Raw genomic sequence first — 12,906 nt, 5'->3', positions numbered from 1 at the left:
CTTTAACTGTTTCAAACATTGTTAACTTACTATTTACGTGATATTTATAAATAAATAAGTAAATAAAAATCAATGTCAACAATTTAATCACCGAATTTCAGCTAATTGAGAATTTTGACTACCAATTCTTTGAAAGTTAAGTAGTCAAGACTTTCAATTCATTTAAATTCGATAATTAAATTAGTAACATAAATATTTTATTTATTTTATTTATAAATGTCACGCAAATAATAAGTTCACGACGTTTGAAACCGTGAAAAGAAAATTTCATTTTGTAAAATTTCAACTATAAGAAACTCAAAATTGAGAACTTTGAAAAAAAAAATCATAAATCTCAATTAGTTTGTAACCCCAAAAAACTCTTGTCCTAGAAAAAGCTTGAGATTCGTGAAATTCCAACATCGACTTGCGTGTCAGAAATCTTTTTTAATAAAATATTATTTTAAAAGATTTATAAAAATATGTTATGATATTTTGGAATGGATTATAACAATAATTAATTTTGATTAAAGTTCAAATAATTTTTTTAGATTTAAATAATCAAATTAAAATTTGATAAAGAAATATGTATTTAAATCAATTGATAATAATTAATTTAAGAGATTATTTATTTGATAAGAGTCACCAATTGATTTTTAAAATCAATAAAATTATATGTCTACAAAAGTATTTTTGACTAGAGTCTATTTTTATTTCAATTTTTTGTGATACTCGGTAAAGGGTTTTCGTGCTATATCTTCTGTACCCATTTAAAACGGTCTCTATTTTATAAAGTCTTGACTTTTGAAAAATTGGTTTTATTACGTTTTTTTAACCAATTATTCTTTAGGTCCCAAACATGCACAAGTTTTCGTGTATTTAAAATTGTAAAAATAATATTTAAATGCTAGTACCTTAGGCTAATGTCGAAGATTCAAGAGGAAAGTACCTGCAAAATATCAATTTTTAGGTTATTATGATCTAAAAATAAATCTCAGGCCCTTTTAAAATAACTTTTTTTTATAAAATTATTCTAAAAATATTTTGAAATAATTTTTTATTTTATTTTTTCAGATTTTTAGAAAATTGTTTAGGGTTCCCAAAATTATAAAATAATTTTAAATTTTAAAATTCAAACCAAACACGCCTTAGGATCGGTCCTCTCGGTCCTAGGTGCAATTTTCTTTGGTCTTGGGTCGAGGTGCGGGAACTCTCGGTCAAGGTGCTAGAGACTCTCAGTCAAGTATGGGAGTCATCGGTCTTGGGTGTAGGAGTTCTCGATCAAGGTGCGGGAATCCTCAATCAGGTGCGGGAATTCTTGGTCAGGAGCAGAAGTCCTTGGTCCTAGGTTAGCCTTGGGCTAACTTTTTCGGTCTTTAGTGTGAAGAACACTCGGTCATGGGTTAGCCTCATGCTAACTTTTTTCGATTCTTGGTGTGAAGAACACTCGGTCCTAGGTTAGCCTTGGGGTAACTTTTATCGGTCCTGAGTGCGAATGACTCTCGATCCTAAGTTAGACCTAGGCTAGGTTTCTTGGTCTTCAAGAACATCAAACTGCAGGTTTGATGATTTCATTTAAGGCCATAATCCTTTGATCCGAGGGCATGAGAAGCTTCGTATAGTTTCGTGATCATTTATAACATCATCCCTATGTCATTCAATCGGGATGATGTTCCACTCAACTTGAACATGTTTTTGGTTTTTAAGCTTTATTGTTGCTTAAGGAGCTTGTCCATTACTTCATTATGCTTCATATGGTTGAATGAAACCAAAACATGAACACTAGTGGTTTGTTTTAACAAATTCAAAAATTGAAATTTTTATTTTTATAAAAAAATTAGTTTTTGATTAAACATGATCGGGAATACCTGGAATTGGCTCAAATATGTTTCCAACATCCTTAAAAATATGTTTCCAACATCTTTCTAGGTTGTTTTTTCTTGAGTAACAACTCAAGAACATAAACCCGATTTTGAAATTTTTCAAAATCAAAATTGAGTTTTTTTTTTATTTAAGTCGATTGATTGAGTTTTGTTTCAACAAAAGCTTATAAATGATCTTAGAATCATTTTTCAATCGAACATTCAAGCAATGTATGAAACTGAAATATAAAAATTTCAATTCAAACTGATCATTCAAATTATATTGTGATTGAAAGCTTAATTAGAGTTAGAGAACACTCCTTAACTCTTAGAAAAACTTTCCGAATGCCTAAATCAAAGCCTTATAGCTTTACAAGAAATTTCCGAATTTTCTGAAAAATTGAAGAACTTTAATAGAGAATTTATGATTGGGCTTGATTGAGAGGGGGAGCATGGATCTCCTGTCTTCGGTTTACCTAGAGGAGGCTATTTATAGACTCCCAAGTTCGGTTCATCGACCAAGTGGATCGGATTAAGTCAAGAGGCCATTGAAGGTCTTTTGTTTGATCTCCGACGAATTGCTGATATAGGCTGTAATGATGCCTCAATGTGTAGGGGAAATGATCACCGGAGTAGGATGATCATTTCACCTTTTGAACGAAGTCAAAATGTTGAGAAACAACAAAATTTCATCTTTGAAAAATCAAAGATGGAACTTTTCTTATCTAGCTAGTCGTCGCGAGGAAAAAGACAAACTAGACAAGAACGATATCATTTCCTCCTTCCGCGTTTGAGCGCTGAGAAAATGCTAAAATGTCGTTGTTTTGAGCCTAAGCGCGGACGCTGGGCGATTCACGTGCGACTTAGCTGATGCCATTGGAGGTGTCCGTCCACTACTCCCATGCTTCGCGAGCGCGCGTCTCCTTCTTTGCAGCGGGAGATGCGAATGGTTCTCGTATGTTGGATGGACTTCCAACGCTCATCCAATGGCTGTAGGCTCTACTGCAACGAATCCTCATGATTTCAGCAACAATATATCACACTCCATTTTCAGTCTAAGACTTTGTTTGAAATTGATTTTTCATTATTCATTTGGCTTTATTTTTAACCAACAAAATATACCAAATATTTTTAATAAATATGACATATATTTTATAAATTTATTTTATTTTTATATATTTTTAGAATTTAATAAATAATTTATTTGGAACAAAATGGATACAACATTTATCTTAAATCATTTATTTTAATTCCCTTAATTTTTTACAAATTAATTTGAGTTAAAACACTTGTCCCAAATTATTTTATTTATTTTCTTTTGGCCATCATTTTAATTAATTAGAATTTAATTATCACAATAATTAATTCAATTAATTATTTAATCATATTTTAGTCTTAATTTTATTATTTATTCAAAATAATTATTTTTAAAATTTATAAATAAAATAGATAAATAAATAAATAAATAAAAAGTTGGTTAATTAGTTAAAAGAAAGTAAAAGAAAAGCAATTTCGCGCGTCGAATAACGAACCTTCTATGCACGCGTTTAAAGAAGAAGCAACCTTTGCACGTGCTTCTTCTCTATACTCAGATTCGGTTTTTTCTTGCGCACGTGTCAGCCAGCTCTTTCCCTCCCTTCCTTCCTTCTTCTTCTTTCTATCAATCCAGGTTCTCTCTCTCCCCATCTTCATCTTCATTTCTTCTCAAAAACCCTAATTCAGTTCTGATAAAGATGCTTTAATTCCAACAACAATGGAAACATACACATACATGGGAAGAAACCTCAGCAATTTATCCATCAACGATGATTCCTCCTCAGCTTTCAGCGACTGTAACAGCGATCGATCCGGCGAGTTCCCTTCCGCTTCATCCCAAAGTCGTCGTCTCTTAATCGCCTGCGCTTCCGAAAACTGCGACGATCTAATCCCTCACCTAGTCTCCGATCTCGAATCCACCTCAATCGACGACCAAAAACAAGCCGCCATGGAAATCAGACTCCTCGCCAAGAACAAATCAGAAAACCGAATTAAAATCGCCAGAGCCGGCGCAATCAAACCGCTCATCAATCTAATCTCATCTTCCGATCCACAGTTATCAGAATACGGCGTCACCGCGATTCTCAATCTCTCACTCTGCGATGATAACAAAGATGTCATAGCATCATCCGGCGCAATCAAACCGCTTGTTAAAGCTTTAAGAATAGGTACATCGACGGCGAAGGAGAACGCTGCTTGCGCTCTTCTCCGACTATCGCAAAACGAGGATAACAAGTTAGTAATCGGACGTTCAGGAGCGATTCCGCCGCTGGTGAATCTACTTGAAACAGGTAATTTCCGTGGGAAGAAAGATGCATCGACTGCGTTGTATTCGTTGTGTTCGTTGAGGGAGAATAAGATTAAAGCTGTACAAACAGGGATAATGAAACCTTTAGTTGAATTAATGGCGGATTTCAGTTCAAATATGGTGGATAAATCTGCGTTTGTGATGAGCGTTTTGGTATCGTTATCAGAAGCTAGGGTTTCGTTGGTTGAAGAAGGTGGAATTCCTGTATTGGTTGAGATTATCGAAGTGGGGTCGCCACGGCAGAAGGAGATAGTCGCTGCGATTTTGGTACAGATTTGCCAGGACAGTGTAGTGTACCGTACTATGGTGTCCCGCGAAGGAGCGATTCCTCCCCTTGTTGCTTTAACACAATCTGGTACAAGTCGGGCCAAACAAAAGGTAATAAATTTAATATATTGATTGATCATTTGAAAATTAATCAAAATTTTACATTGTTTGTTTGTTTGTTAACTTGTATCAGGCTGAGATACTTATTGATCTTCTCCGACAACCAAGATCCGGCAATGCTGTTGCTGCTGCCAGGACGATGTCAAGTTCGGAAGTATCGTTTTAAATGTCACGGGTTCGATTTCAAACGAAAACGTTTTTCAAGATGTACATATTTATGTAAAAATGTGTTTGTATGTTGGTTTTGAAAATGAAGGAGGTTAATTTTATTTATGTTTTTTTTTTTGTGATTAGGGGTTTGAAGGATTTTGAGGTGTCTTATGAAAAAGGGTATTTGGTTGAATGATTAGTGGGTTTTGGATTGTTGTCTGGTTGTCCCTTTCATAGAGTATATATTATTATTATTATTATTATTGAGAGTTGAGTTTTTATTTAAAATATGATGTCGGCTGTGTTTTAAATTAAACCTTAAATTGAAAAAAGATGAATGGCTAAAGAAAGCAATAAAAATGAATGAGCAGAAACAGGCCACGACAGACTTATTTTTTACTCAGGCTTTTTTCTTTTTTTTCTTATATAATAATATTACTCACAGTAATAGTTACTTATTTTCTGCTCTTTAGTTGATTTATCCATTTCATCACCTTAATGGGATGAAGATCCAAAATTCTCTTAAATTTTGTATCCTATAATTAGTTATACTGTTTTTAATTATTTGAAAGTTGAAATTTTAAGAATTAATGTTTAAAAAATGAAATATTACGAGTTTGAATACTATTAAAAATAACTTATATTAAAAGAGGGAGATATATGATATCATTGAATCCTACTGAGAAGGATGATAGAAAAAAAAAAAAACTAATTATATGGTATATATTTTATTATTATATATTGGGTCAATTGTTATTTTGGGTTCTATTTTGGATCGTTCTACTAACTGAAGTTTGAAATATTAAAATTTTAATAATTTAAAGGTTTTTCTCCAATGAAAAAATTTGTCTTCTTACTCTAACATAATATTTTTGTTTTAAAAAAAAAAATTAATTTAGTAAGTTTATAATTGAAAGGATATTTATAGACATTTTGGATATATTACTTTTAGATGAAGTATTTTTTCTATTGAAATTTACTTACTATACTTAGTTAAAGGTTCAGGTGACTAAAAAATGTACCATTTAAAAAAAATTGAAAATTTTCAAGTAGATATAGATTTTGTATTAATATTTTTACCGAACCCGAAGACATGATTTTGTATTCGGTTTTTCAATTTAAATGTATTTGTATTTCAAATCGACTATTTTTTCAAGATACATGTGTTTTAAAATATTGTGTCAGTTTGAACGTTAAAAAAAGTGATACGTAAGAATAAATAAATGTTGACAATTTATCAATGTTGTTAATTAGATAACAAAAGTAAAATATAATTTAAAATAAGAAAATGAACTAGATCGTTTATTTAAGAAAAGTCTCGAATAATTAAAACTGTGATAACTGAAGCCTCACCCCGTTCAAAATTTAAACTACAAATAGTAAAAACGACAAAAACTTAGAAACTCAAATAGCAAATGAGCCTATATATTATAATATTAATTCTGTTTGATGTCTTTGTATAAAAAAAAATATTTCCGACCACCATCACTCAATTTTTTAAAATAAATTATATTTAAATAACATCAAATCCACAAGCTTTTAGTATAAAATACTCATACTCGAGAAGGATACTTATTGAGGCTATACATAAATAATATAATATTAATGAAAACATGAAAGTTGAAAATAAAAGTAAAGTCATTGTTGGATGCTACATATAGTACATACAGTTGTATATATCCATTAACGCATCGTCACATATATATATATATATATATATATATATATATATATATATAAAAAGAAAAAATTAACAAATGAAGAAAAAACATAGTGTTGTTTATTTTTTGTTTATATGTGTCATTTTATGAGTGAAATAAAGGCACATGTATGGGTAAAACATCGATAAAACCGTAATGTTACATCCTATCACTTGGAATAGGAAAGAGAAATTTTTTTTTCCTAGACAAAAATCTTCCGAACATGACAATTTCCTAAAAAATCTACCAAACATGGTCATTTTCCTAAAAAAAACATTTTTTTCTCCCTATAAATTTTAACCTTTTTCTCTCTCTTATGCACATTTGACAGTTAGTGTAGTCTTGCTTTCGATCATAAATTTGTTGTCCAAATCATTTTTCATAAATTTGAAATTAAACTCAAATAATTAAAACCTAACAAATCACAATATTTTTTTTTTGTAAGCAATCAAACACAGCCTAAAGCAAAATCAACACTTTTCTCGTGTTTCCTCTAAAAAACCACTTTACTAAAACAAAACGGTTCAAACTCCACATGTCATCATCAGCACATCGCGCAGATATAGACCCGTCTACATAGAATTATTACCCTAGAATATTCCAACGGTCACGAAAGGTCTACAATTCGAATCATTCCCTTTCACAAATTCAATCTCCCTCCAAACTCTACGTAAACCTCTCTCCAATCCATCGCAATCGAGAAACAAACAAAGAAAGAGAGACTAAGTTTCTCTTTCTTCCGTCATTTCATGGAATTTTCAACGATTTTCTCCGTTTTCTTGCACATTTCTCAATCATTTCATCGTTTTCTTTCAACTTAATCGTATTCACGATGGTAAAACGTATGTTCTTCAATTTCCTTACATATTTTATGATCAATCTTCATGAATGATCATGTAATTACTTGTTCACAGGTAGTTCACAACGTAGGAATGTAGGTATGATGGATATAGACGATGATGATAGTGTTAGCTCGTGGTCGATGAAGTCAGATCAGATGATTTTGTATCGCGATGAAGAAATTCATGTTGATAATGATAGATTTCTTGATCAACATCTGGATTCTCTATACGAAAAAAGGTAATTCAACCGCTTATATTATAATAGCATGCATTAAATTCTTATTCCTATAAATGAAGAAATAATTGTTGTTTCTATCATTTCTGAAGGAGTTCCACGAGAGAGAATGCTTTATCATCGATTATAGAGGGTTTCAACAGTGATTTGCAGCATGAATTTGTTGATAGAAAGTGAGGATCATATGTTAGTTGAATGCTTAATGTTACTTTGATTTCTTGTTTATATTTCATTTGATTTTTCCTTAGGTTTGCTACGCTATTACATCAGTGTTTGAATTGTATCAAAAGAGGTTCAGCAAGGGAGATATCTTTAGCTTCACATGTCATTGGTAATTGGTGGCTAAATTTTCATTAAAAGTTCATTATCATTGCATCTTGCTAATAAGTAATAAGTGCATTTATCTGAATAGGACTGTTGGCTCTTATCACTGGTCCTGGGGATAAAGCTACAGAAATATTTCGAGAATCAGTGACTCCTATTTCGCAGGCTCTTAAAACTGGCTTTGAAGCATCCAAGACCTGTTCGGTATGGTGATTGGGTTTTGAGATTGTGAAAAATTGTATCTTCTCCTCGGCCTATGGCCTATTATGATGCATAATAATTTTTGATGGATAATGTTGCAGCTGCTGTATTGCTTGGCTATAATAACATTTGTTGGTGGTAATGAACCAGAAGAAACAGAGGCATCCATGCAATTAATGTGGCAAGTGATTCATCCAAAGTTGGGCAGCAATGTAGGTGTCTTGTCATCTTACAACTGACCTTATTTGGTGAAGAAACATCTAATTTTCTGAAAAGTTGGAAGACATTACAAATATATCACACAATTCTAAGCTGAAAAAATGAGATAAACAATTAGCTACTAGGATAGGACTAGGTCAATTGATAAATTAGATTATTGAGATGATCTTAGAATCATTGCTACACCATTTCTTTTTCTACCCAATTTTGACTAGTTGATTAGATGAAGTCTTGTGAAATTTTGTGTTTGTAAATCTTTAACCTTTGTTGGAGGTAGACCAATTATCCCAAGCAGGTTATAAGATGATACTGCTTGGACAACACAGTTAAGAACTCTGGATATATCCTTTTATGAAACTTTGGCCAGGGTCAGTTCCCCCAACTAATCCTAAGAAGTTTGCCTAGGACCATCAAGTTATCAGTTAAATCTGAATAGGACTAGTACCTTTTCAATTAAGCTGGTTTCAAAACAAAAACAGCAACTCAATTAATTCATTTAATGGGGTTTAATATTAAATCTGGTTTAGTGTAATGTTTTATACTAATTTAGTGGCATGAGTGACATTTTAAAATGAATGGCTACTCTCATATATCAACAAGACTAACATTGCTATGTATTTTTCTCAGGTTGTGGCAACTAAACCTTCAATGGCTATAATAACTGGAATGGTGATCTCTTGGTCATTTCTTCTTACCACCATGGATGGACAGACTCTTGATTCTAAAACTTGGCAAGGGTACCTAGACTTTCAATGCATGATGTATCTGTGTTTAGATTTGCTAATTTATATCATACTCACTTTTAATGTGAATATGCTGCCAGGTCCATTTCTTACTTGTCTACTTTGCTAGAGAAGGATGATAGGCCCTTGCGCATTGCAGCTGGTGAATCACTTGCTTTAATATTTGAGATTGGAAGCTTGGAGAAGTTCTGCAATGAGGCAAAGGGACATAGTAATGGCTCCCATCAAGAAAGGAGAGAGTCTGTACATATTCAGGGCATGAGATCAAAAATCTTGAATCAAGTGAGAAACCTTGCTGCTGAAGCAGGCGGTAAAGGTTCCATCAAGAAAGACTTGAACCGTCAAAGAAACTCATTTAGGGACATTATGGAATTCATCGAGGTCTGGCTTTGGGCATCATTATTGTGATAAGAGTATATTCTTACAGCCAAAATGTATATAACATATTTATGGGATTCTCAGAATGGATATACTCCCGAAACTTGTACAAAAATTGGTGGGGATTCACTAAAGACATTTACTTGGTCCCAGTTGATTCAGGTTCATGTTTACAAAGAGTTTGTTTTTCATGATCTCATTATTAAATCGCCAAAGTTAAACATGGTACATTTCCTCGTTCTTTCTCTTGCAGCTGAACTTCATGAAGCATTTTCTTGGAGGAGGATTTATCAAGCATATGCAGGTTATCTGTTCTCTTATCTGTTATTTGAAGTCTCTGGTTGATTGAACCTTTGAATAATATAATAACAGGAAAATGAGTTTGTTCATGAAATATTTGACTTCGAGCCCAAGAGGAAACTGCTTGACGATGAGAATTTGACCTGCATTCCGAAGGTAACATATTGATCTACCCGCTTTATTTAGTTCTGTATACTGAATATTATGGCTGGTCTGTTTGTCTCAGAGGTGGTACAAATCACCAAATTCTGCCATGAGCAAGACAAGAACTCAGACATTGAACAAGCAGAGAATGCAGTCCCAGGTTCTTGTTCATCTTTATTTGGTTGCAACTGTTTGATTTCATCTAGTTCTTGAACATTTGGTTATGTTTTTGGGGAATATATTTGAGTTGTGCTGTGTTGTGTTTTCGTGTAATTTCCTCCTGAATTGCAGGATAGGAACGTTGGTCACTTTGCAGTTGGTTTTCGCGACGAATAAGGGATGTATTTGATCTAAATTGTCGAAGAAAAGAAAGAAACAAATATACAATTTCTTTGAGGAGCCGAGTCTCGGGTAAAAGCTCAGGCTCTATTTCATTAGTGTGGACAAAATTACCTAATTGAATGATTTCATTGTTTGTTAAATAGTTAAAATTGTGGAAATAAAGAAAGCATATATGTATATTGATATTAATAGCTATATATATCATACTTAAACTAATCCAGAATCAGATCCTGATCAAATATTTCAAAAAATACTAGCAAATACAATTTAATTCATCTCCCTATTTATGTATAACATTTATGATCCTTTATTGTTAAAGTATGATTCATTCAGTTATGGCTACCATCTTATATAATGATCGATCATCAGCTTCTTAGATTAAGAGTCGGTGCGAGTCTTTGGTAGAGACCAATATCCATTCCATTATACGCGATTGGGGCGAACATCCAAAGTTCATCTGAGCTTAATAACTGCACAAATATACGACATTATCGAAATGTTTTTGTATATAATTTTGAAGAAAATAATGTATTACCTTGATTTGCAGCTGTAAAAACTTGACATACTGGACTGCCTCTTCCAGCATTGTGCTAATGTCAACCTGCAATATTAAAGTAATTAATTAATTAACTAGTTATAAGTAATATAATTAATGTTGTAGCTTACCTTTGTACCATTAGGGACAAGGTTCTGTAAAACTCTAAGCCTCTCATTGATCCTTTCTCTTCTTTTCTGCAAGTTTATTGATATACAAATGTTAATTTATTGATAGATAAACAATTGTGTAATGTTTTTGTTATATATATTTGTTTTTTTACCCTAGCATAGAGGCTTTGTGGATCTGTGGCAGCTCCCCTACTAGCTCTCATTTTGATCTTGACTATGGGAGCTTGAGGAGGCTCTTTGGATTCTGAATTCTCCACTCCATTGAGTTCTCGAGAAGTGTTAGAATCGTCCTCGGATGAATACCCACTAGAACTCTCGATCATCTTTTGTTTTTTCTTCCTCGAGATCGTTGTGTTTTCCTTGCGTTTCTTGGCCTGCATTGAGCAATTGTTTCTTTTTAGAAATTACTATAAAGAATTACGAGGATCATGAATAGTTAAATACTAAGTGTTTTAATTAATTACACGCGTTAAAACTACAATCATCCACTTACATTATCTTTATTAGAAACGCGAGAAACGCGAGATTTCTTCTTTGGTGATGTCCTAGAGTCATGCGAGGGAGATTCTTTGACGTCGTCAATCTTTGTATTCAAGCTAGGCGAGACATCTAGTGCTTGTTCATCCGGGGTCGCTGCCTTTTCAATGCTACCGCTTGTCTCATGCATGTCTAAGTCAATAGAAAAAACTGGTTCCATCAAGGCATTGTCATTGGGATAATCCATAGAGTAATAATCCATGGATTTGAGGTATTGGTTACTAGGGTTAGTGTCAACCGGAAAGAAACAATTTTGGTCATAACTTTGGATGGGAGGAAAAATATCATTAGTGCAACGACCATGATTTGAATGACAATCATAGTTCATGTTAATACTATGGGAATATAATAAATTCTCATCAACAAAGGGTGCAAAAATACTCATGTTAGTCTCGTTGATAGGCGAAAAACTCGAAGAAGTTCCATAGCTCAAACCAACACAATGTGGCATGGAATGATTTGATTCTTCTTCGATTTTGGAGAACATATTGCTCAATGACTCCATCTCTTCTTCCGAAAATGTTACCCTTGTGAACTCCATGATTTTCTTTGAAGTTGGGATGGGAAATGAAATGAATGCTAAAATTAGGGTTAGAGAAGAGTGCTTGAAATGTGACAAATATTGGAGACATATTTATATACATAGTCCAAGATAGGAAGAGAATGTGATAGGTAAGCTATTGACTTAAATATTTAGAAACTGAGATTTTATAATACTTATTTATTTTAAAGTATTAATTATTGTGAGGTTAGGTATCTGTTTTCTATCTTAAAAGAATATTAGGAGTCAATTGTGTGGGGGGAGTACAACTCATAGATGGACCACATTCATGCAATGGTTTTGTTTAAAACAAAATCATTATTAACTTATCTTAATCTATGAATCAATTCCTTTGATCTGCCTACTTTTTCTAATTAATAATGATTTTGTGTTGTTCTTAGCTAATAATTTTTAACTAGCCTTGTCATATATAGTTCATGATTTTTAGTTTATTCTTTCTAATTTGCTCAACTTCTTATCATTCCTCAATCTTGTTCATTTTTAGTTTCATAAGATAATGGATAATGTGCTCTTTCGTTCCACATTATTCTGATAGATTAATGATCCTATAATGGAGATGGACATGTCTGAAATCCGATTTCATTCATGTTATATCCATCTTTTTCATTCATTTCTCAACTACCATATTTTCATTCTCATTATTCACCTTCTCCGTAACTTAATAAATTACACGACCACGAATTGATTTTGCAGGGTGCACGATGGCTAAAAAGAAGCACAATTCTATAAATCAAAGATTTGTTTCAATTTTTTTACAAATTTATTGTGTATTGAATGTCTTTATCTAGGAATGATGCAACCTTTACATTAAACGTGAAATTATATATAAGTTTTGTTAAAACAATTAAAAGGAAATGTTGTGCTTCTCGTGACATCTATAACACAAATATAACTTCATCTACACATCTATGACTAATATACACATCTAATTAGGACTTATTATTATTGAGTTGGAAAAAAAATTGTATTTGTAATTTAGTTTGTTCTTAGA

General features: G+C 32.5%; 3 protein-coding genes across 3 annotated transcripts; 2 read left to right on the top strand and 1 right to left on the bottom strand.

Annotated features, from left to right (window-relative positions):
• The first annotated feature begins 3,522 nt into the window (after nt 1–3,522).
• Nucleotides 3,523–4,987, top strand: LOC124945920 (U-box domain-containing protein 4-like). The gene is made up of 2 exons (XM_047486449.1): nt 3,523–4,563; nt 4,646–4,987. Exons 1-2 carry the CDS (start codon nt 3,595–3,597, stop codon nt 4,736–4,738), a joined length of 1,062 nt encoding a protein of 353 aa, XP_047342405.1. The 5' UTR covers nt 3,523–3,594; the 3' UTR covers nt 4,739–4,987.
• Nucleotides 4,988–7,342: 2,355 nt separating this feature from the next.
• LOC124945911 (interferon-related developmental regulator 1-like) lies at nt 7,343–10,346 on the top strand. Its single transcript, XM_047486437.1, has 12 exons — nt 7,343–7,502; nt 7,592–7,672; nt 7,748–7,830; nt 7,912–8,027; nt 8,126–8,236; nt 8,871–8,980; nt 9,067–9,367; nt 9,449–9,526; nt 9,618–9,668; nt 9,737–9,820; nt 9,891–9,968; nt 10,100–10,346. Exons 1-12 carry the CDS (start codon nt 7,363–7,365, stop codon nt 10,142–10,144), a joined length of 1,278 nt encoding a protein of 425 aa, XP_047342393.1. The 5' UTR covers nt 7,343–7,362; the 3' UTR covers nt 10,145–10,346.
• A 169-nt stretch (nt 10,347–10,515) lies between these two features.
• LOC124946255 (transcription factor RSL2-like) lies at nt 10,516–11,894 on the bottom strand. The gene is made up of 5 exons (XM_047486823.1): nt 11,310–11,894; nt 10,969–11,190; nt 10,817–10,882; nt 10,686–10,751; nt 10,516–10,620 (listed from the first exon to the last, which is right to left on the bottom strand). Exons 1-5 carry the CDS (start codon nt 11,892–11,894, stop codon nt 10,516–10,518), a joined length of 1,044 nt encoding a protein of 347 aa, XP_047342779.1.
• Between the last annotated feature and the right edge of the window lie 1,012 nt (nt 11,895–12,906).

This window comes from Impatiens glandulifera, chromosome 1, assembly GCF_907164915.1.
Source record: "Impatiens glandulifera chromosome 1, dImpGla2.1, whole genome shotgun sequence".
Classification (NCBI taxonomy): Eukaryota; Viridiplantae; Streptophyta; class Magnoliopsida; order Ericales; family Balsaminaceae; genus Impatiens; species Impatiens glandulifera.
Note: the sequence above shows the minus strand (reverse complement) of the source record. Positions and strands in the feature narration are given on the sequence as shown.

Bases quoted from the DNA above. Each gene is read 5' to 3' on its own strand.
- LOC124945920 (XM_047486449.1), top strand. From the start codon at position 3,595: ATGGAAACATACACATACATGGGAAGAAACCTCAGCAATTTATCCATC. The intron at 4,564-4,645 runs GTAATAAATTTA...AACTTGTATCAG, and splicing joins CAAGTCGGGCCAAACAAAAG to GCTGAGATACTTATTGATCT.
- LOC124946255 (XM_047486823.1), bottom strand. From the start codon at position 11,894: ATGGAGTTCACAAGGGTAACATTTTCGGAAGAAGAGATGGAGTCATTG. The intron at 10,883-10,968 runs GTAAAAAAACAA...ATAAACTTGCAG, and splicing joins CACAAAGCCTCTATGCTAGG to AAAAGAAGAGAAAGGATCAA. The intron at 10,621-10,685 runs GTAATACATTAT...ATATTTGTGCAG, and splicing joins TTTTACAGCTGCAAATCAAG to TTATTAAGCTCAGATGAACT.
- LOC124945911 (XM_047486437.1), top strand. From the start codon at position 7,363: ATGATGGATATAGACGATGATGATAGTGTTAGCTCGTGGTCGATGAAG. The intron at 7,673-7,747 runs GTGAGGATCATA...ATTTTTCCTTAG, and splicing joins CATGAATTTGTTGATAGAAA to GTTTGCTACGCTATTACATC. The intron at 9,527-9,617 runs GTTCATGTTTAC...TTTCTCTTGCAG, and splicing joins CTTGGTCCCAGTTGATTCAG to CTGAACTTCATGAAGCATTT.